This window comes from Scomber scombrus, chromosome 14 (genome assembly GCF_963691925.1).
Source record: "Scomber scombrus chromosome 14, fScoSco1.1, whole genome shotgun sequence".
NCBI lineage: Eukaryota > Metazoa > Chordata > Actinopteri > Scombriformes > Scombridae > Scomber > Scomber scombrus.
The window spans coordinates 25,495,708-25,520,076 of record NC_084983.1 but is presented as its reverse complement, the minus strand read 5'-3'; the positions used below and the strand labels follow the sequence as shown (position 1 = coordinate 25,520,076).

Sequence of the window (24,369 nt, the reverse complement as noted above, 5' to 3'; positions counted from 1 at the left end):
GTGTCTTGACTGTTAATGTTGAATAAGTAAGAGAGAGAATCGGTTTCATTCACATGGTGATGCTTTATTTTCACACTATATAGATGTGTCTGGTACATAAAAATGAAACACATTAACGCAACGTGTTGGCAACTCTGCTGGGACATTATGTCTCTCTCCCATATTTCATGTTTATTACATCGAGCTGTAATAAACACAACAGATACCGATCTCCACTCTGATCGTATCCTGTTGGCAGCCTCTTATCTTAAAGTTATCCTTCAACCAGCCACCTGATCTGAACACAGTGTACACATTATTAGCAACGCCTTCCTATTAGTGACATTTGTACACTTTTGCTTGTCCGTCACGTGTTTAAAGGAGCATTTTATTGCCACCTGAACCTTCTGTACTCGTGTGCATTAATAACAGGAGTGGCTTTGTTAAAGGAATAGTTTGACATTTGACTACTACTTTTTTTTGTATCTGCCCTCTCATGTCCCATTTTTTTTTTTAAATACATACAAAACTGAAGTTGTGGATTTTTAGGATGGTTATGTATCAGACTATTTCTTGGGCAGGTGCAGTGAGTCCTGTCATCAGTTTATTTAACCTTCCCATATAACTCACAACAAGAAAGCAAATAAACATATCTCTCAAAATGTCAAACTATTCCCGTAATAGCTTCCACCTCTATTCTTCTGGTGAGAATATCATTATTATTATTATTTATTTTGGAAAGTATACAAATAATCATAATAAGTTTGGATTTTTGTTAAATGACAAGTTAAGATATATAAACTCAATGCTTGTTCGTGGTAAAAACAGTGTGACAAAAACACTGATAAGAGAAAAAAAAGCAACTAAAAACAAAGACTTGAGGTCCAACAAAAGGACCAAAACAATAAGTTAAATTAACTGATACAATTAATTCAATTTCAGTTCATTATGTCCAAAAAAACAGTTATATAATCACATCATTTTTAACAATCAGCAGTCAAATTCACAGCGTACTGTATCTTTGCATTAATTGTGAATGATAAATAAATGAATGAGATGACATCACATTCAGTAAATGTTTACAAGGAAATGACCTCTGTTGTTTTTTTTCTTTTTAAACACATAATTTCTCTTTTGTTCTGTCGCTGGAATGAAACAAGGAAGTGCTGAACATTAACAGGGGAACGTCTGTCTAAGGGAACAGTTCACAGTCTGACAGCACTTCAAGTTTTTTATACATCGGTCAAAGTAATGCAGGTTTGTTTATAATTAAAACACTGGTTCAGAGTACTGGGAGTGTAGCTGTTTGAGTTGTACTGAACAAAATGAGTACACGTCATAGTTTACTGTAGCCTACTGTTCATTTACTCCCTTCCTCCTTCTACAACAATATGGTCAAAGCTTCTGCTCTGCTCTCAAAATTCAAATTGTCGTGCTTCCTTTAAAATGCAGATTCTCTGTCATTTACTCTCTCAGTCTTTCTATCAACTTTGTCTATTCCTCTCAGTCCTCCGTCACTCACAGTTACCCTTTCGTGGCGTTGGCCCAAGCGGGGAATTTGTCCAAGTCAAACATGACGCTTCCCCAGGTGTTGATGCCTAAATTAATGCTCAGAATCCCGACGATGTTCAGCACAAAGCCGGCTTGTACCTGCAGGAAAAGACAGTCACATTAATGTCAGTGTAGAATAGAATAGAAAGCCTTTATTATTGTCATTGTACAAGAATACATAACAAGATTTGGAGTGGTACATCTGAAACAAGTGCTCAGTGGCTAAAAACAGTAGAGTAGAGTTCAAAAACACAAACTAATTAGTATAAAATTACGGATTAGTGATGTGAATATTTATTGATCTACATCCAGAAATTCTCTTTTCAGTTTCTCCAACTTTCCTCTCAAACTGCTACATATGATTTCTTGTACTTGAGTGAAAGATACATAAATAATTGTTCAGTTTTACTCACAAATTAAGAACAAAACCTATCAAACTGTCATAATTTAAGAGGTCTCAGTAACTTCCGTAAGCAGACATGAGTCATACACCCTCTGAGGCATGTTTTATAGCGGTTGTGCAAAATATAATTGGTCATGGTGCATTAGCTGAAGTGATATTTATCGTACTTAATAGGTGAGTTTTAGCCTATTATTTCAATTTGATATGAGCATTTGATAGCATGTTGCACCGCTGTTTTCTCTCAGCCAATTTACAATTATTTTATCCCTCTTTATACATTGAAGGTGAATCTTTGTCTCTGAGCATACATGCGATTAATCATGAGATCACTTAACCCTCCTGTTGTCCTCGAGTCAAGGAAGGAAGGGAGGAAGGAAGGAAAGGAGAGAGGGAGGGAGGAAGGAAGGGAGGAAGGAAGGAAGAAAAAGGAGGGAAGAAGGAAGGAAAGGAGGGAGGGAGGAAGGAAGAACGTTGGAAGGAAGGGAGGAAGGGAGGAAGAACGAAGGAAAGGAGGGAGGGAGGACGGAAGGAAGGGAGGAAGGAAGAAGGAAGGAAAGGAGGAAAGGAAGTAGGGAAGGAAAGGAAAGGAAAGAAGGAAAGAAAGGAAAGTAGGAGGGAGGGAGGAAAGAGGGAATGAGGGGGGGAGGGAGAAAGGAAAAGAGGAAGGGAGGAAGGAATGAAAGAAGGACAGGGGAAAGAAGGAAGGGAGGAAGGTAGGGGGGAGGAAAGATACAGAGAAGGAAGGAAGGGAGGAAAGAAGGAACAGTCAAAACAGACGGGGTCAGTGTGACCCGGGAGGACGACACAAAGGTTAAAGGACAAGTCTGTCTCAAAGCAACAGTCAGGTGTCCCTATGAGCACTGAAAGAGGTTTTTTCTTCACTGTAATTATTCCTCCTGTTCATACTGGCTGTTAAAAGATCCCCTTCAAATGTGCTTTCAATGTAAGTGATGGGATCCATGCCTACATTATGTGCAAATGTTTCCTTAGACAGTGTTTTCCTGTTGAGCTGTGGTAGAAGTAAAGTTACAAAAAGAAACTTTGAGACTGTAATATTGAAAGATATCTACTTGACTTGACTCATGTGGATGACTGAAGCTTCATATTAGCTTAACCTAAACTTTTAAATACATTTTTGCACAAAAAGACTGTGGATTTTGTCCCCCATCACTTACATTGTAAGAATATTATGAATCTTCTAATGGTCGCTATGAACAGGAGGAATGATTACAGCAAGAAAAACCTACTTCAATGTTCATTTGGGTACTTGACTGCTATTATAAGACAGACTTAAAGAATTATGAACTCCTTTAATGTTGGCTCTCACTCTCACCAATGTGTGTTTCGTAGCTATTTTGGCTTAAAAAGGTATCGTCTGTGTGTGTATTCGCTTAATTGGTGGTTATCAATCTACAAAACTTCATCTCATAACCCCAAAAAAGTTTTTCTGGGTGCAGGAACTGACAAAGATGCTACCAATCAGACATTCAGAACATCTCAGGTCACATCATCTGTGCAGCATCCATATTTTTTTTACAGTCTACGTGAAGAAAGGACACTTCCCTCCTTCATACTTCAATAAAGAAGCTACTAAATTAGACCCGAGAGTCATGGCCTCAACAATAACTAACAATAACTGTGTGTGTGTTTGTGTGAATCTCACCATATCGAGGACTCTGAGGTTTCCAAAAGAGAAGGCGATGGCGTTGGGAGGCGTGGCCACAGGCAGCATGAAGGCCAGCGAGGCGGCGATGGTGCAGGGCAGCATCACGTACAGCGGGTGTACCTTAATAGCAGTGGCCTATAAAACAAACCAACACAACACAGTTAAAAACGAAGCTGTGTGTTAATGCCTGCATGCATACATTTGAACTGTGCGTACCATTGAGGCCAGTATGGGCAGGAACAGGGTGGTGGTGGCTGTGTTGCTGGAGCACTCGGTGAAAGTTGCCACCAACAGGGAGAGCAGCATTGAGATGGCGAAGGGTGGGATTTCCTTTAGAGGCTCTAAACTCGCCCCCAGCCATTTAGACAGACCCGAATTCTGTAACAAAATGTTTCAAGAAGAAATGTTTATTCATTTTACAACATTTTGGTCAGCTCCTGTGAGCCTGCATTACACACCATAGAGACCACATGGTGATGACAGCCTGGGCCACATTAGATCTTAGATTTTGTTTATTTTGGGCCTTAAACTACTTTAGTGCTCTTCCTTTTAAACAGGACTCCACCAGTCTTACACATAAAGATCTGTTTATCTATTATGAGCAGCAGGCTACTGCTCAGCCTGGGACAACAGCTGTATAATATCCTTTGTGACTGCGGAGGCAACTGTCCCAGAAAATCCAGAGTTTAGCAGCTAATAGTCAATATAAATCAGCATCTGCTGTTTTCTTATCTGTTTTGCACAAAACCTCCAATAACCACAGTAAGTTATTGTAAAGAAATGACAACAAATCCACATCCTCAGTTCCCAGATTCAACAGTGGCTTCATTTAATAGACAAATTGATTGATTGAAGAGCTGTGTCCTTAATAAAGTATGAATTTAAATGAATTTAATTCAATTTAATTTAATTGAACTGAACTGGTTAATTGAAAAAATAATTACCAAATTAATTGATAATGAAAATAATTGTGACTTCGCTAGATTAACCTATAGTCAGCTAAATATTTAATTGATGAATAACGTAAATCAGTTATGTAATTTTTCATTCAAAATCTGATTAATAGACTAATTGTTTCAGCACCAATAAAAAAGACAATGTGAAGTCGTAAAGGGAGAAAACAAAGTGTTGATGTGTGTTTACCTCACTGCCAGCAGCCAGAGCAAAGCCTCCTCCCAGCAGCAGGATGATGTGCCAGGGCATTCGCTCGTGAACTATCTGCCAGTTCAGGAGAGTCGGGGGACTATTCACCACCTTACCTGTGAGACCCACATGAAGTGTGAACATGAAGCAGTAATTAGTTTGAGAGAGCAGTGTCATATCCGCTGGGTAATCATCTCCCAGTGCTCCAGTGAGCTGAAATTTAGGTCACATCAACATCATTAAAGCATTGTTTTACATTGTATTATTTTTTTTTTTTTCTCAGTAAATGTGATTAGTGGGGTTTGAAAAAAGCCCTTCACCTTCTTCATCGGTGCCGTACCCTCCGAACGAGAACAGCTGGGAGGGGATAACGAAGAAGAGCATCGATACTAAGATAGCAACCGTTCCATCTGACACGTACCTGAGGGACACAAACAAACATTAATAGACGTATTCTTTATTGTTGTTTCAAGATGTTTTTGCACACTTTGATAGAAAACAAAAGGAAAGAACAGAATAGAGAGATGGAAGGCGAAGGAGTCAAAAATTTAAAGAGTGGAAGGAGAAAAAAGTGAGGAATATAAAGGGTAAGGACGCAAATATTATATGTTTTTCTTATTATCATGAAAAGACCAAAACCAACGATGTGTTAGTCTGTCTCTCAATTCTTTCTGACTTTTCTAACCTGCCGCATGAAGCTCCAAGTCTGTTGGTTTTTTCTGAAGATGTAAATATTATTTTAAAATTATCTCAATTATATGCTTAGGGACTATATCCTCAGCGGTGGATTTGGTGCTCTGGTGAATATTTACCACAGCACAAAAGTATACAGTATGTGTGATCAACTTAAAACAAAGTACAGTGTCCAGCTTAATGAAGGTACAAATAAAGAAGGAGGAGAAAGGAGAAGGAACATGTCACTAATACCCCTTTTCCACCGATCTGGAGCCGGTGCTGGAACGGAGCCAGAGCCTGACTAAGCACCGCTCCAGCCCCGAGCCTCAGAACGGGAGCCAGAGCGAGCACGAATTCTTTGCTCGTCTAAAGCAAGAACCGATTACGTCAGTGGGCTGGGGGCGGGGCTAACGTTTATTAGCTGGCTAGCGGGGTTAACGTTCATTAGCTGACTAGCGTGGCTAACGGTCATTTACAGAGGGTTAAACATTTGTTGATTAAAAGCACTATTTCTAAAATGTTTTGCCAGAGCTGTGTTCTTCTTCTTCTTTTACTTCTTCTTCTTCTTCTTCTTCTTCTTCTTCTTCTTCGTTTCCGGCAGACTAGATGCCTTGCGGCATGTTGCTGCCTCTCACTGGTGAATCATGGAAGTGCTTCAAAGGCGCGCGCTGGCTACGTTATACAGTGACGTAATCGTGTGGCTCCTTGTCGGTGGAAAAGCAACAGATTCGTAAGAGGTGCTCAGGTTAGCACCAACTGAGCACTGGCTGTAGCACCAGCTCCAAACCAGCACCGGCTCCAGCTCGGTGGAAAAGGGGTATAAGTGCAACAGTGTGTTTTTCAGTTTTTGGAGAAGAACGGACCTCTACAGCTCAGAGGAGTAATTTATATCAGTCTTTACTACACCAAAAATTCAGTTTTGGTCTTTTATTGGATTTGTTGACTATCATAAAAAATATAGAAAATCATCAGACTTATCCTTTAAAGTTATGCCCCCCCACCCCCTGTAAAAAGGAAGAGGAAATGTGAGACTTACGGCCCTCCCTTATTGAAAAGCACTGTTGCCCAGCCGTCAATGAAGCCCGGCTCCCTGGTGAACCAGAGGATCACCAACAGGACAAAGATGGTGAGCACCGCCCCCTCAGCAAACCTCATGCGGCCCAGTTTGTTGTACTCCTCCTTCATCACTGCGTACGCCTCCTTATCTCTTTCGTTCTTCATGCCGCAGCCAAATGACTCTTTCAGGCTGACAAGAGAAGTACAAAGGGCGAAGATGCTGAAGATCAGTCAACAAATCAAGGATTTATTCACATGGACTAACTTCAATGAACTGGTTAAACTGAGAGGTCCTATGTTTGTCCTCAGAGGAAGATAGACTAAATCCAATTTCTTCACAGGTGATAGTTACGAGATATTGAGTCACACACAGTGGCAGGTGTTTTGAGGTTTCTGCCAAACCAATTCAATGAAGATGAAATTAATTTGGTTAATGGTACTTAAAGCATTTTAGTAAGGTAAAATACTTTTTTTGTGGAAAAAAGGGACAAAACAAGTATACTTCCAGTTCTTCAAATTATGAGGTCGGCCCACCAGTTTACAAAGATAAGGATTTTTATCAAATAACTGACTGCTTCTACTACTACTGCTTCATAGGGACACCTTTCATCTAAAGGCAAGTGAAGCAATTAGGAAGGCAGCAATCAGTGTCTCTGCAGTGATAACTCCTCACACCTCACCGAGGACTGCACTTTTCAGTCTAAAGAGCAAACTTTCTTATGAAATGAAGCTTAGCGAAAGTTCAGTCAGAAGACTCTAAAACATACAGGCATAACTGGTAACTTCTGCCTCCTTCAAGCATGCTCATCTATTACCTAGATTTCTATGTCTAGGGCGTTATTCCAATTGTTGCCAGTCACCTGTCAATCTCAGCAACCAATAGCAAATCGCCACACTTCAGCCTGAGCCTATCATCCTGTAGCGGTCTGTTTAAATGTGCCTCTCTCCCTTTGCTTCAGTCCTGTCATACAGCTGTTCCTGCGCCCCACCACCTCCCCATCTCCGCCATTCTCTACAGGATCTGCAGTCTATTCCCATCTGCCATTTTCTCTTCAGTCTCATTAGCAATCACCACCACCAGTGTCTGGACTTCATGGGGGATCTACATATATATGCAGCCGTTCAGAGATGATTCCTCATGGAGTTCAAGCGCCAAAGACTTTGTCATTACTAAGATTTTGTTCATTACATACTTACAATAAATATCTTTCTATTTACTTGTCTCTCCTGATTGAAATATTTGCAGTAAGTGAACCTTAAATATGATGCTGTATACGTGGAGAAAAAACACCAACGTTTCCATTGCTCATAGAAGCAGAAGTTGTCTTACTTGAAGCCAAGGAACATGAACTGGAGCCAGAGCCAGGACAAAACCAGCATGATCACCATGTTTGGAAAAGCAAAGCCGAACCAGCTGGCGAAGTTGATCACATCACCGTTATCAGGAAAGAGCCTTCACAAAAAAAAGAAATAAGAGGAAAATCAGATGTTACCTATGCAGAATAACATTTGATTGTGCGTGTCGGGTTACTGTTAATGCCTTACTCGTCGATTTGACCCTTGAGAATGAGGTTAGGGGTCGTGCCGGTGAGCGTGGCCGTGCCTCCAATGCTGGCAGAGTAGCACACACACAGACTCATCCCTTTGGTCAGGCGTTCGTATTTGGCATCCAACAATTTCTTCCTCGCCTCCCGCTGTGTGTCCTGTTCAACTGGAGCACATTTGTCAAAGTTACTGAAAGGGTTAAACTCTAAAACACCATGTAAGGCAAGGCAGTTTTATTTATATAGCGCATTTCATACACAGCGGCAACTCAATGTGCTTTACATAAAACAAACATTTAACAGAAAAAAATGGAAATAAAAAACAAACCCCCCCCCCCCCCCCCCCCCCCACACACACACACACACACACACACACACTAATAATAAAAACAAAGTACAGAAACATTGAAAGAGAGAGAAATAAAATACTATAATAGAGCATTACATATAAGGTTGCAGCATAAAAAAAATGATTTGCTTTAAAATCATTAAAAGGACATAGAGTGCAAATGAAAGATTAAAATGTAAAGTGCTTTGAAAGAGCTCAATCATAAGCACAGGAGAAGAGAAGTGTTTTTAACCTGGATTTAAACATGATTTCAGTTCTGCTGGTAGTTTGTTCCAGTTGTGTAAAAGCTGCTTCACCATGTTTAGTCTGAACTCTGGGCTCCACTATCTGACCTGAGTCAGTAGATCTCAGAGCCCTACTGGGTTTATATTCTACTAACATGTCATTCATGTATTCTGGACCTAAACCATTCAGTGATTTGTAGACCAGTAGCAGGACTTTAAAATCTATTCTATAGCTGACTAATGTAAAACCTTTTTACTTACAGTCTCTTTGCTCTTGTTGAGCTTTAATGTCAGGCTGTTTCCCATCTGTCAGGTCCTGCTTAGTTTGTACGGTCTCAAGCTCAAACCCGTGATTTTCCTCGCCTGACTCCTGGAAATCTCTGTCCTCCGCCCGGCTTTCCGTAGCTTTCAGCTGCTGCAGCACGGCCGAGGCAATGGGCAGCATCATGGCTGTGGTGGCCGTGTTGCTGATCCACATCGACAGAAAGGCGGAGACGATCATGAAGCCGATCATCAACCTGTAAGAGAAGGTAGTGAATATGAGGATAGTGTTGAAAGGGATCAAAAGACATGAACAATTATAGTGGTGATCAGTTTAGTCAACAAGCAGTTTTAGTATTTTTAACTTAAACATGTGTAGTAACGTGGGTTTATCATTGGAAAGCCATTTTTGACTGATATCGTCCTTTGACAAACTTTCCAGTGATTTTTTTTAAACTTTGAACTTAAACAACGCCATGTTTTTCATGTAGGATGAAATAAAATCACCGTAACATCGCAATTAAATGTGTACATGTGTAACTTAGGAACACAAAAAAGTTCAAAAAAAGTATTTACCTTATTCTGTCTTGTTTCAATGTACTTATTTATTTAGTGATTTAAGTCTTAAAGGTGCAATGTAAGATTAAATTATTTTTTAAGATGTTATGGATAAATTCACTGAATACTATCATCCTAAAGCCATATAAAGATAGTTTTATATGAGAAGTGTGGGAGGGAGTACGCTTGTAGTCAATACCAAAAAAAAGAAGCCTTTTGAGCAGTTTTAGCATTTTTACAGTAAATAATTGAGACTTTAAAGATTTTTGTAGGCCTTGTTTAACCATGCTGTCCCTCTATAAAACCATAGATACTCTGAATCTCTATGTTTTAACAACTAAGTTTTTACATCACATTAAATGGTCGTTATTAGTTGAATAATGATGTTTTATGGTCTGACAATGCTCGGTTAAGTTCTGGTTAGGTTTAGGGAAAGATCTTGGTATAGGTTAAAAATGATGGGTTAGGGTTTTATTCTGGTGACTGGGCTGTTTTCTTTGCTGTCTGTCATAGTGTGTACACAGGTGAGCCATAACACAATAAAGGCTTACTTACAGGGACGGACGAACGCCAACCAACAGCAAAACTCTGAGAGCGATACGCTTATGAAGTTTCCACTGCTCCACTGCAATAGCTACCAACAGGCCACCCATGAACAGCATGTTGGAGTCTTTCAGATACTCAATACTAACCTGAAATAGATCAAACAGATACAAACTTCAGCCGAAGAATCGTGTTATATGTGATTTGTTTTATGAGCTGTAAAAGTAAAACACTGGGATAAGCAGATCTGTCTGTGTCCGTAAAGCTACAACATGTCCTTGAAAGAACCGTCGTTGAAAGTCCTTCAGCATAATTCATAGTATATCTCATCCTGACCTCTGACCTCAAGTGGAGGGACCAAGTAAAGACAAGGTCATTCAAATCTGTCCGTCATGTGCCTAAATGAACATGGAAATTCATGGAAAGCATTCATCCTGTTCATATTGACCATTAGAAAATTCAAACATGTGATTTGATACCTACAGTAATTGATTTGTCTCATTTGGACAGCTGGGGCTTCATATTAGCTTCTGATAAACTTTTAAATACATTTTTGCAAAGAAGGAGAACTGTGGATCATCTACATTAAAGTGCCATATGCAGGGATCTCTTCATAGACAGCATGAACAAGAGGAATGATTACAGCAAAAAAAAAAAACATGTGCCAATGTTCATTTAGGGCACCTGACTACTGTTTTAGGATAGACTTGAAAATGTGTGAACCTATCCTTTAAAGACCGTGTAAAGTGAATTCAGACATTTTCTTCTAAACACATTAAATAGGTCATAAATGTATTTCTAAATAAGGTGTAAAAAGCATTTCAACCATTTAGATTTGATTTGTGGAGCTAGGCTTCACAAACTGTGTTTCAAGATTTCTGTGTCTAGATTTAAGGCATAAACCCGCCCCTGCTGCTGTAGAGGTATAAATACATTCAGCGCACACTACTACTACAGTCTACAGGTAGCCAGTTAGCTGAGTTAGCCGCTGAGTTAGCCGCCAAGCTAGCAGCTGAGTTAGCAGCAGAAAGCTCTCAGACCTAGCGTTCATGTTTCTGGTAGAGGTGGTGACTTTGATTGACAGGTGACACTCGGTAGGGGGCGGGGCTTCAGCGAACTCGGCGGCCACTCCCACAGCGTTTGTGAGCAGAGAAATAGGCAGACTTTTACACAACTTTGAAGCCTAATTTCATATATTTGGCGATTTTTTTAATCATTCAAATTTTGCAGGGTGGTTAACAACACACTTTACTGTGGTATGTCAAACTCAGAACACATTTATTTTCACTTTACACAGGCTTTATTTGTTTTTTGTCATTTCCAAATAAAGCGATGCACTTGGCATCAAGGACGAATCAAACACCTTGTGAATAGCTCAAAAAGGGGCGATGTAATATAAGAAGGACAGGGACATAGATTTTATTCTACCTGAATACAGTAATAGTCACATAGACAAAAAAAAAGCATTTCCTGAAAGTAAAGTAGGCACATCTGATGAGTAAAAGTACATATTGATCATACCTTTCCAGCCTCCATAATGCCCATCATCGGGAAGAGGACAACCGGCAACAAGGCAGTCACAGCTAGAGGCATACACTCTGTACACCAGTACAGAGCCATGAGGATGATGGCAAAACCACATCGTGCTTCCTGTAAACACACACACATTCAGGTCAGTGGGATTAACAGTAAAATCAAAATTCTCTAAATAAGAAGTTATAAATATCATATGCAATATATATATATATATATATATATATATACACCGTCGCCCATAAAGTTGGAATAATTTAGTTTTCAGACACATTCCTCTTTTTATTTTCTATTTATACACATCAGTAATCACCTTTGACCAGGTGCAGTGAGTTTGATCAATACAATTTTGAGAATATATACACTTTATCTATCAAGAATACATCACATTTTCACAATCATTTCATGGAAAGAGGGAAAAAATATTTTATTCCAACTTTATGGGTGGAATAATAATATACTGTGTTTGATGTGATTTGTAAAACCCTGACACAGACAAAGACACCCAGAAGCAGAGGTGGACACACACTAACCAGAAATATGGCATTTCAGCTCTCAAATCTTATCTTCGGCTTCTCTTTAAAAGGCAATAAGACTTTACACATGCGGATAGCAGTAATCCTTGATCATAAAACAAACAGTTTGTCGTTGTTGTGTCTTAACAGATAACTCTTTATGGGTCCTCAGTAAAACCCGTTTGAACTACCCGACACGAAACTTTCCACTGTCACGCCAAGACCTCGCTCAACTCAGCAGGTAATGTACTTTGACTGAGTGTTTCTGCTTTGTGGCAATTCAACTTTTCAAATATCATTGTTAAACATATTAATTATTGAAATAAATACATACATCTACTTCACTCTGCAACAGGATAACTACCATTACTACATATTTTCATTAAATAAACATTTGGACTTTTTTGTGTTTTTTATTTTTGATATAATTTACAGTCACTTAGAACAATTATTTTGTCACTTTGGAAATATGTTAAATCCCCTTTTTGAGAAGAGTTAGATGAGAAGATTGACATACTCTCATTTATTCTCCTAGCATCAAACTGGAGCCAGTAAAGGGTTAGCTTAGTTTAGCATAAAGACTGGTAACACTGGGGAACAGCTAGCCATACAAAGTAAACAATGTTTGGTTTAAGACCAAAACAACTGATAGCCTCATATTTTCGGTACATTGGCGTGTTATCAATATCCTCATCTAATTCTCAAGGATCTGGCCAACACAGACGTAACTTGGCACGCTCTGCATTGTGGGACTGGCTGATGGACCCAATAGGAGGCAGCAATCTTTCTGTCTTTATTGGCACATGGAGGCTGTTGACACTTTCTGTGATCTGAATACAAGCGGGCAGCCGCACAGTTATTACATTAGTCTGTCGCCAGACAAGCGGCAGATTTGTTTTGCACTGGCTAGCTTAAAAAAAAAAAAAAGCTTTAAGAACTAATATACTGTACACGGTCGCCCATAAAGTTGGAATAATTTAGTTTTCAGACGCATTCCTCTTTTTATTTTCTATGACCAGGTATAATGAGATTGATCGATACAATTTTGAGAATATATAAACTTTATCTATCAAGAATAAATCACATTTTCACAATCATTTCATGGAAAGAGGTAAAAAATATTTTATTCCAACTTTATCGGCGACCGTGTATATACACAGACTATTCCAACTGTTCAGACTGGCAGGACAAAGTCATTTAGCGTTTGCTCACTTTCACCAGCCTCCCGTTATAATAGTCACATTCATATTTATTCTTTATCTTTGCACTAAATGTTACCTGATTTATATTGTTTGATGTACTGTTGTTGTGTTTTATGTGCCTTGTAAGGTGTCCTTGAGTGCTTTGAAAGGCGCCTTTAAATAAAATGCAATATTATTATTATTATTATAATAAAATAATAATAAACTTTATTTATATAGCACTTTTCTTAACAAAGTTACAAAGTGCTTTACAAAAGTAATAAAACCAAACAAGGAAGACAAAATTAAGCAATAAAGAGCAGAGAGATAAAGACAGAGGCACGGAAGTAATAGATCATGGTGAATTAAAAAAACAAAACAATAAAATATATTATGTCCTTGTTGTGATGCATCAGGAGTGTCTGTGTTGGGACATGAGGGTGGAAATGTGGTTTAAGTTCAATTATACATTGTGCACCAACACCTCACTGTCACAAAGTAAATACAATAAGTTGAAAAATGTAGATAAGAAAATCTGGTTGGGGTCACAGGTGATATTGAATGACTGTTTCCACTGATCATGAAGGGAATTTGGCCTTGGACACACACTTTATCTTTATTTTGGATTAGGTGGTTTACATTGTAGACTTCCTTATTGATAAGACACATGCAAGTCACATAATAAAAAGCATGCATTTATCTGTGTAAGGTTATATTAGTTTTTTTATATAAACGCCAATATCACCGTTGTCAGCTTGAAAGATAATGTTGCCCTCTAAAAAGACTTCCGCTCCATTTTGTGGTATTAAATGTAAGTTTTTAGACAACCATAATGACAATTTGTGCAGTTTATGGATACTGTCCATTTAGCTAGTTTCAGGGTCCTGCATTGTGTATGTTGGCTCATTGGCATGCCTTAGTGTGGCACCATGGAACTGATCTATTATTAATGTAATTAGTTACGTCTGTGCCTTTTCTTTTATGACAAGTCAGAATTTCTGCAGCAAAAATCCACCCAGGTGTCCCTACATTGAATCCACTGGTGGGGGGGTTTTAATAATTGATCCCTGGTGGCATCAAATGACCTGTCTCCATTTGAGCTAAAGACACAAATACAGTCAGTTTTTTTTTATTTTAGAGACAGATTACTTGTTTGAATTCCTGTTTTCTTCAGTTTCTTCATTTCTTTGTTTCAATAATTGTGTGGAAGGATATTTGGCTGAGAAGTTGAACAGTTTGTACTTAAGGTTATTGTATCATCAGGACTGCTGAAACATCTATGTTAACTAACATGTGAATTTCATCAGGTATTAATAAAGTCGATAATATTAGCCAGAGTGCCGTTATTTTCAAGATGTTCTTGTCTGACATGAAGAAGGACAGAAGCAGGATACAAAAAGAGGACAAAACTCACAGCATCCAAAATGAGTCTCCTGTTTCAGACTCTTGTGATGTTCTACTAGTCAACACAAACACAGATTAAACAGCCTAGTTATCTCAAACATTACCTCCATGCACAAACACACTCACCGGATAAGGGTAGACCAGCGGCAGGGGGAGAATTGCGAGCGGAACGACCAGGATGATGATGTAGTTCCTGTGGTACCACAGCCAACTCAGCCACCCTCCCATGATTTTCTCAGCAAATCTGACAGGCAAACCAGAGCAAAATCACTGTCCGAAAGTCTCCCAGGTGACTCAGAGCAGACAGAGAAATGGCAACAGGTCCAATGAAGAAAAGACAGGGACAGGCAGGTAAGGTCAGGTGAGCTAACAGTAAAGGACAGGTGAAGTTGTTCTCACAGAGAACCAGTAAGGTAATGGGACTAATATGCTGCAATTTACTCTTTATATCGGTGGCAGCATATCAAACATTAACTCAACACCAAAGAGATCACAATCCCTGACAGAGAGGGAGATGAAGCTATTGGGAAAGACAGGAGGGTAACAGTAACGGTAAGGGAGGGGGTTGACACATGGGGAGAGATATAGTCAAACAATAGAAAGGTTTATCATCTAAAGGAGCACAGCTCTGTCATGATTAACCAAAGGTCAGGTGCTGTGCATGTGCCAGCTGAACTGGAAGGAGTTAATAGGCGGCCACTCGAGATACACTTCAAGGTCTACAAAAGCTGGTAATTTTTTGCAGGTGTAGTTACAACTTGGAGTCAAGGCACGCTTAGACATTTTTGAAAATATGCTTATTTTCTGTCAAATCAGAGGAAAGTAAGCAATAGCAATGAAGCAATAAAACGCACACAGTCATTACACTCAGGGTTCAAGTCTTAGTTTTGTATGTCCAGTGGTAATTATAATGGCTAAAATGTTTGCAAACTGTTAGGGTTAGGGTGCCAGTTAGCATAGCTTAGCATTATGAATGGAAACGGTCCCAAGCTCAAAAATACACCCACTAGCCACTTTAAAGCTCACTAATTAACATGTTGTTTTTCTTTGTTTTGTTTTTAACTAAAGTTGTGTTTTTATGGAGGGTTATAACTATTTATTGGCCAGCTGGAGATACTTCCTGAAATCCTAGCTCAGCATAAAGACTGAGAGAGAGAGGGGTAGTCTGGTTCTGTTCAAATATAACAGAATTTGCTGCCAACACCTTTACAGTTCATACAAAAAGCAAAGTGTGATTAAATTACACTTAGTTGCCAGTCTTGTATTATGTAATTACCAGTCTATGCTGGTTATTTAGCAAGCCAGTCCAGCACGTTACCTCCATTTAGATGGCTAATTGCTGTTTTTACACTTCAGTCTTTATACAGATTAAACAAATAAGATAATACTTAACCCTGTTTATAGTTTTTTATGGTAAACTAGGCTAGGCCACTTTCTCTAGCATTAATTTAAGAAACCTATGAGTGCTGTATCAATGTTCTTGTCTCACTCACAACCAGAAAGACAAGTGTATTTCCCAAGTTGTTAAACTATTGCTGGAAGACAAGATGCAGAAATCAGATCTATATTTTGTTACATGTTTTATTATTTTTGCTAAACTATCCCAAAGTTACTTGGGTTTTTTGCAAAGCTGCAAAAGCTTGACAATTAAATAATAGGACTATAAATGTCTTTTTTTCAAATGTTTTCTATTTTTTACATGCCTTACAGCTACAGTTTGACAATATGGCAACTTTGGAGGGCAACTTTGACATCATTGCTTGACAAAGCTGCTTATAGTTTGTAATTTCAGCTGAGTTAACCACAATTTTCTTCCTGTATACTGAACTTATAAGGTATTGAGCTTCAAAGTTTCTAGCATCTTCTGTGTTAAATGGTGATAATCAAAATATCAGCTCCCACATATGTGATTTAAGAACTTATAGATGTTTTAATAAATCAGCAAACCAATAAGAAACAACATGCAAACAATGAACAACTATTCTTAATCTATTCTCAGTAACTTAATCAAGTATTTTATGATCTTACACAACACAAGCACTGCATAGATTTATAATTAACCAATTCCCAAACTTCATTTGAGAGATAAGCCAAGGAATAGCCTCAATTAAGTCATAAAACACACTGTCACACCGTATATTAAATCCGGGACAAGTGCTTATATCGTAGAAACCTTGTTGGTGTGTGTGATTCACTCTGTATTTCAAGCAAGTTTCAGTCATGTGATGCATCTAAAATTCATGAATAAGAAGCTCTTTTATTTGAACACAGGTAGTTATTTCTGTAGTTTAATGAAGTTTGTTTTTACTGTTACTGTTTAATGTTATTGATAAGATGTGCAAATGTGCAGATGTAACTACCACACCTCAGCATTTTACTGCTCAAATAGGGATAATCAAGCTGTTTACTGCAGACTAGTTACTTTACTGACTTTTTAAATGTTCAGATTGAACACTGAGACTGAGCTCCATGCTGCAGATGTGCAGATTTTATGACTGACCGTGATACAGAGATCCGTCTGTAATGTAAAGCTCAAAGGTTTGGCAGTCATTGTGTGAAAAGGACTTCTGACATAAAAAGGGATAAAAGTTTAAAAGTGATATATAAATAAACCTTAACAGAGCAAAGGTCATTTATGGAAAGAAGATGCACATAAAATCTTTTTAAAGAGCTGACTTGCAGAACTCTAAAATGACACAGGTCATTTTGTTAGGCTGTAATGATTTGTTCTTCATTCAGGTTGTGATGTTTAACTTTCTAAATTAAATGCTGTAAAGCTGTCAGTCACACCAAATGTGCTCCATCAAACATATTGATTTAATAACCAAATATGAACTTAAAACCATTATGGATTTCAGCTTTAAGGTTGGGTTGTATTAAAATTAACTTTAAAACAAATAAACCTGGTTTGCCGAATTACACTTTATTTAAAATCTAACAACACAGCTCAGTTTAAGTTTAATTTGATCATTTTAAATCAAATAAACACTGAGGAGCAGAACTTTTGCACACCTGTAGATTGGCAGGTGTGATCTCCTGCATGCTGTCTTCTTCACAGTTAAAAAAGATTTATTGGGAACATTTCAGTACACAGATCTTCATCGGGTTATTTTACAAGACAAAAGAAAAAAGACCACCTCAAATAGGTTGATTGACCTACATCAATCCAATAAACACTAATTTACCTGAACTTCCTCCTTGTTGTTGCATCTCCCTAAAATCTAATTGTAATCAGTATAAACTCCGGGAGGTTTTTTCCCGCTACAGGCCTTTCAAACAGGTCTCACCCTGCATACCCTGCTTTATCGTCAAATATAAAATCAGGGAGGCCAAAATGTCCCAAATGAACATCATACTGCATTGAAGAAGGCTTTAAACTAGCAATTGAGACCATAAACACATTTTGAAAACGTTTACTGAGGTTAGAAATCAAGTGAGAAGTTGGTGAATTCTCCATTGACTTGTATAGAGACGGAAGTCCTTTTGACACCAAAACGGTCTCCCTCTGGTGGCCTTTTGATAGAATGCAGTTTTAAATTACTTCCGCGTTGGCATCATTTCAGAGGACCGGAACTCCCCGCCTGGTAAAGAGGCACTAAAGCACAGAATAACAAAAAGGTGAAGCGTCCAGTCCAGCCTTGACTTTGTGGATTATATAGCTCATCATTTATCAGACATGTTCCTCTAACCAAACTTGTAAAATATCCTAAATATGAATTCACTGTGTACCATTAGAGATATGGCAGCAATCCAAAGAACTAAAGCTCATCATTAACTGATAGATTGAGAGCAAAAGTCCATAATGTGTCCTCACCAGGTGTCACAAAAGTCAAATAACTTTTTAGACGGCACAGACTATTTTGGGAACTACACGGTGTAGATTTAAGATAAAAACAACGTTCTCTGTAAGAGAGGCATTTTGTTTCCCTACACAGATCTTTCAATGTTTAACAGATATATGTGCGTCATGTGGCAGACTGATGAGGAAGCAGTAATGTCACTTTAATCTGTCCTCATTCAATTTCACAGGCCCCTGCTTTCCGCCTGGTGGTGATGTGCTGCTTTCAGCCTCAAGTGTCTCTCCGTGAATCCAATCATAAACTTCTGAAAGGCAATCTCATGTTGGTCATAATCCAAAATAACCTCCACAAACAATGACATCCTCATTTTTCCTGTTGTTGTTATTTTATTATTATTATTTTTTAAATAATTATGCCACTGTAGTTATCAAGGTTAAATTTGGGAGATGGTATTGTGTTTGCTTTAGGGTTGTTTTTTTACACCAAAGATCAATATAGGAAAAAACGACTGTCCTGGTTACACAATGTTTGAGCTCACATACCCGTTGCCTCTGTCCCCCATTCACTTCACCAGGAGTCTAACCTGCATATGTTGCATATGATTGATATGTTTCTATTACAGTACGCACATATTTGCAGTTTCTGGTCTATGTGTAATTTTACATTTCTTCCATATTACCATTGACTAATTTGGGGCATTACTGTGTAAAGTCTGGCCTGAAAGAGCCAGACAGATTATATTCATGTTGGGATGTTGTTTGTGGGACAGAGATCACAGTTTAATGATTATCACAGTTGAGCGTTGGCCAATCAGAGGAGCAGACGTCCAGGGGGTCAACAGTTTCTGAAAAATATCTATTGATCATGAGCACCAAAGTGGGCCACACAGCTCAAACTGACTGTGGGTCACAAGAAACAACAGGCAGAGAAGTGCACAGTTCTCTCTTAGTTTGTGGTGTAAAAGTGGGATATTTTCTGTGAGTCGACATGAAGCCAGCAGTGGTTCTGCTGGGCCTCATCCTGCTGCTGGACGTTGCCTTCGCTGCAGAGGGTAAGTCTTCCAGATGTTTCCATAGCTCAGGAAATATACAGGCACTCTGAATGCAAGTATAGTCAGTCAATTTTAAAGGCAAAAAGAAATGTAATTTTTTCTTCTTGAGACATGAAATCATAATACCATCACAGTTAGGGATGCAACTAATTATTATTTTCATCATCGATTAATCAGACTATTTTCTCAATTAATAATTTTGCCATACTTTCAAAAACTTTTTTTCCCAAAACTTTTTAAAAAAACTTCTCAGAGCCTGCAGTGATTTCTGACCAACAGTCTAAAACATAAAGATTTTTAATTTACAGTCATATATGACAAAGAAAAGCAGCAAATTGTCACACGTGAGAAACTGAAACCAGAGAATTTTTGGCAATTTTGCCTGAAAAATTACAGAACGATTGATCAATTATCAAAATTGTTGCCAATTACTTTCCTGTCAATCTAGTAATCGATTCATTGATTCATTGTTGCAGTACAAAGGCATATAAAATAAAAATACTGTACAATTGATGACCTGTTTTTGCCAAATAATCTAAATATAAGAAAACTATGTGATGCACATTGTAGTTTATAATTTACACACACACACACACACACACACACACACACACACACACACACACACACACACACACACACATGCACATGACATGTAATAAATTATAAAGTCTAACTGAGTCTGCCTGAGATCACTGCATCTTATTTCTCACTGAATCAAACTGCATCTCCACAGAGTCCTGTGTGGGTCGCTGTGGCTCCTTCGACACACAGAGGAAATGTCAGTGTGACTCCATGTGTGTGTACTATGGGAGCTGCTGTGGGGACTTTGACACCATCTGCCCTAAAAAAAGTCAGTACCACTACCATTTCACCAAGTAAACAATTTGTATTTGAATAAATTGTTATTTTCTTCTTTTGGTTTACTCATTCTTACAAAAGATAGAAACATCTTCATGTGATAAAACTGTCTTCTGTTCTGCCTTCAGTCGGTCGTGGAGATACCTTCGGAGAGGCCGAAGACTTAACAACAGCAACACCGACTTTCAACACTGTTCCAGCAACTGCCACAGCCCCTGCTCCAATGTCTACCACACATGGTCCCACTCCACATGTAGACCCTGACGCAGCACATTGCAGCGGGAGGCCTTTTGATGCTTTCCTGCAGCTGAAGAATGGATCAATCTATGCATTCAGAGGTAAATCTGGACATTCAACACAGTTTCTGTTTAACAAATGCCATCTCCCAAGTGTGATGATTAATGGGAGAGGAAAGAAGACAAAACAAACTTCTGATGATGATAAGTTGTAAGATGTCAAAAGCCAAAAAGGTTGTCAACCACTGGTTTCATTTTTAACAATGTGTTGTATTTTAAAAGCTTATTATATTGTCCATTGTCTCAAATCTTCATCTGAAAAGTAGCTAATAAATAAAGTCAAATAAATGTAGTGGAGTAGAAAGTACAATATTTTCCTCTGAAATGTAGCAGAGTAAAATTAAAAAAAAGTAACTTAAAATTATACTTAAGTACAGTACTTACTACTAAATTAGTAATTAGTTACTTTCCACCACTGGATACTGATTCAGTGTTTCATTATGGGAGATAACACTGATGTTGTAACAGTCATCGCCTGCTTTTTCCTTCCAGGTAAATATTTTTTTGAGCTGGATGACAAAGCCATACTTCCTGGTTACCCCAAACTCATCGAGGATGTATGGGGAATCTCTGGGCCAATCAACGCTGCATTCACACGAATCAACTGCCAAGGAAAAACCTACATCTTTAAGGTTGTCATTTCTATCTGAAAGAGTGTAATCCAAATCTAAAACTTTGTTATTTTCAGTGGTTAAAAACTTATCAGTAATTATATCTTAACTGACTGCTTTGGGTTTTGGTGTTATTCTCTCTCAGGGGAACAAGTACTGGAGGTTTGACGGTGATGTCCTCGATGAGGATTATCCACGGAACATTTCAGTCGGGTTTGATGGCGTACCAGACGACGTTGATGCTGCATTTGCCATACCAGCACCGAGCCACAGGGGCAAAGAGAAAGTTAACTTTTTTAAAGGTATTTTTTTTGTAATGCGTGATATTTTTCAGTCTTCAACATAACCTTCCACACAGTGCGGACTGTGCAACTAAAGACCAGGAATGAATGACTGCAGTACTGTAAAGCAGTGTTTGGATCATGACCCTTTAAAATGAAATAACTTGACTTGCACATGTGTATGAGTTACAGGCAGTTTAACAAAAGATAGACGTTTCCTTCTCGGATTGTTTTATTTGAATCGTTTTAACTCTTGTTATCTTGTTATGGCCGCTCATGCTTGTTCTGTGACCCTATCTTTCCTTGTCTCATTATACAGCATTTCATACATAAGAGAGTGAAGTGAACTAGATAAGGACTAGATAAGGACACATATACTTTCAAGCATGAAACATAAATGAACACATTTTAACAAGGCTGAGTAGTCAGAAGGATGGAGTGGCCAAATCTGATATTCGCATAGTTATAGGTTGTAAAAAAAAAAAAGAAAAAAAAAAAAGAGTGACGAACATAAATGGTTGTAAGTTTTTATCTCTGTAGGCCTTTTTCCCAAGCAGTCATTTTGACCTAATAAATGATAGATTCACTTTTCACAGTTGGAAAAGCATTAATCATGGCTCTAATATATTCAAGTGTCCCAGTAAACTATTGTGGCATTCATGTGAAGTCAGACTAATCAGAAAAAATGAGTTCCTCACTGGGAAAATTCATGTGAACTTATGACAGTGAGCCAGTACGCATAATACCAACACCCTGAAACTGATGCAGCTAAACGGATTGGATCCATCATTTGTTTTTTCTTCTGTGGTTTGTCAAAATGTCCAAAAAACCCTGAATGTGTTTGTTTCATATTTCAGGGGACAAGTATTACCAGTATGAGTTTAGGCACCAGCCCTCCCATGAGGAGTGTGTCGCCATGAGCAGGTCTTCACCGTCTGTCCTGTTCACGCGATACACAGACCTCTTCTGTGATCAGACATGGGAGGATTTCTTCACAGAGCTCTTTGGAGGCCCCGGTAAGGCTCAGCTGTGTTTGTGTGCATCTCTAATCACTTACTTCTTTTTCACACAATCTGCATGAACAGCACCAATGCACGGCTAAAAGAGTCTCTTTTTCTACTTCCTTCCTCCTCATTTAGTCAGCAGTGACAACACAAGCCCTGGTTTCATCGGCAAGGACTGGTTGGGCCTCAGGGCTCCTGTAGATGCAGCCATGGTGGGACGTGTCTACCTCAGTCCCAAGGCGACGAAAGCCCCTCCTCCTCCTGCGAGGCGGCGCAGCAGTCGGAGGAGGAAGACCAAAAGGAGGCGTGGACAGAGGAGAAGACAGAGTCGTCATGCTCTGTTTGATGATATGTTTGGTTATGATGATTTCTTCGATCTTGGTGACTTGTTTGACTACAATGACTACAGCGACGGCGACTACATCCACCACAGCGACACAACTGACAAGATCCCCACACAGGAGACTCAGAGCACTCCTGTTCAAAATGTGTACTTTTTCAAGAGAGGTGTGAATATACAGAGTTATGTGTTACCTCTAGGTCAGGTTCACATAATGACACAAAACTGAAAACTGAAACTAACTCTTTAAGCTTCCTCCTTTAACACTTTTTGGTTTGTCTGTTTCTTTTCTTTTTATGGTTGCAGATAAATACTACAGAGTGGATTTGCAGACAAAACGTGTGGACTTCGCCAGCCCTGCTTACCCACGATCCATTGCAAAGTACTGGCTTGGCTGCGAGAATGAAGAGACACCTGATACATCACGAGCAGAGAAAAGATAAATAACCTCCTTGAATCGGTGGTTCTGAGTAAAGGAAGATAAACTTGCTCTACAGTTCATTTTAAGTACACCTCTTTGTGACAAGCCTCTAAATAATTAGAAATATGAACTTATAATAAAACTAGCTCCTGGTGTTTTTGTTTTTAAAGCATTCAGTGCATGATTAATAGCAAGAGTGTCCATTGTATATTTAGCTTATTAGGCTGAAATTCTGCATGATTTAATAATAATAAATTTGACATTTCAGTTTAATCTGTGTCTTGTTCGACTATTATTCTCCAAATATTACAGGACTCACACACACCCCATGACTAATAGAGTCCCTGGCTTTTAATCCTAGTCTTAGTCATCACAACGTAAACCTCAATTTACCTTGAACCTAAACCTAATCCTGACCTTAACAATAAATGCTTTATAATAATAAGTGAAAGTGAAGACAGTGCAACGTGTATGTATTCATGTGCGTCTCTGCAAGAAGATTATTGCACTGAAATTTGCATTAATCGTAGAATAATTTTGATTTTTTTTACAACATTGAAATTATTTGATAAATGAGTTGACTTGTTCAGCTGGTTGCAATTAGTAGCCTCAACACTAGATATCACTAAATCCTACACACCAGTCCTTTAAACAAATGCTAATACAGTACTTGCATGCAAACAACTGGAGCAAATAGTAAAGTTTAACTACAGCTGAGACTGTAGAGGAAAAACTGAGACTGATGAAAGATAAGTCTGATAACACTGAGCCTGACAAGTTGGGAGGCCAAACCTTAATTTAGGTCAGATCGTGGCCCTTCTTCTGACATTATCCTGATTTGAATCTTTCTTTTTCATGGGGCCTGAGCAGAGTATTTCTGGCACGACTCATGAAGAAGGAAAGAAAACTAAAGGGGTCGAGAATCCAGCAGCACTTCAGACCATCAGACCCTGATGAAGCCACAAGCTGAAAGGTGTAGGTCTTATGATAAAGTTGCTCTTAAGACTACAAGTACTGCTGGAGTCTTGACCCCTTTTTCATGTGGCTGTAGACCATTTTGTTTCTTTATCTGTTCAACTTTGAGACAGTTGTGTGTTAAGGATTTCTGATTATCTGATA

General features: G+C 38.6%; 2 protein-coding genes across 2 annotated transcripts; one reads left to right on the top strand and one right to left on the bottom strand.

The window, feature by feature from the left end:
- Window positions 1–63: 63 nt before the first annotated feature.
- Window positions 64–15,063, bottom strand: LOC133993779 (solute carrier family 13 member 2-like). The gene is made up of 12 exons (XM_062432857.1): window positions 14,712–15,063; window positions 11,474–11,602; window positions 9,965–10,101; window positions 8,852–9,108; window positions 8,019–8,184; window positions 7,804–7,926; window positions 6,454–6,663; window positions 5,063–5,163; window positions 4,743–4,858; window positions 3,816–3,977; window positions 3,597–3,734; window positions 64–1,629 (listed from the first exon to the last, which is right to left on the bottom strand). Exons 1-12 carry the CDS (start codon window positions 14,811–14,813, stop codon window positions 1,504–1,506), a joined length of 1,767 nt encoding a protein of 588 aa, XP_062288841.1. The 5' UTR covers window positions 14,814–15,063; the 3' UTR covers window positions 64–1,503.
- Window positions 15,064–19,253: 4,190 nt separating this feature from the next.
- vtnb (vitronectin b) lies at window positions 19,254–23,523 on the top strand. Its single transcript, XM_062433038.1, has 8 exons — window positions 19,254–19,436; window positions 20,173–20,289; window positions 20,426–20,635; window positions 21,086–21,225; window positions 21,350–21,506; window positions 22,343–22,501; window positions 22,625–22,996; window positions 23,136–23,523. Exons 1-8 carry the CDS (start codon window positions 19,373–19,375, stop codon window positions 23,270–23,272), a joined length of 1,356 nt encoding a protein of 451 aa, XP_062289022.1. The 5' UTR covers window positions 19,254–19,372; the 3' UTR covers window positions 23,273–23,523.
- The last annotated feature ends 846 nt before the right edge of the window (window positions 23,524–24,369 follow it).

Bases quoted from the DNA above. Each gene is read 5' to 3' on its own strand.
- LOC133993779 (XM_062432857.1), bottom strand. From the start codon at position 14,813: ATGGGAGGGTGGCTGAGTTGGCTGTGGTACCACAGGAACTACATCATC. The intron at 10,102-11,473 runs GTATGATCAATA...GATCTATTTCAG, and splicing joins GCATTATGGAGGCTGGAAAG to GTTAGTATTGAGTATCTGAA. The intron at 3,978-4,742 runs GTAAACACACAT...ATTTTGTTACAG, and splicing joins CTCTGGCTGCTGGCAGTGAG to AATTCGGGTCTGTCTAAATG.
- vtnb (XM_062433038.1), top strand. From the start codon at position 19,373: ATGAAGCCAGCAGTGGTTCTGCTGGGCCTCATCCTGCTGCTGGACGTT. The intron at 21,226-21,349 runs GTTGTCATTTCT...ATTCTCTCTCAG, and splicing joins GAAAAACCTACATCTTTAAG to GGGAACAAGTACTGGAGGTT. The intron at 21,507-22,342 runs GTATTTTTTTTG...TTCATATTTCAG, and splicing joins GAAAGTTAACTTTTTTAAAG to GGGACAAGTATTACCAGTAT.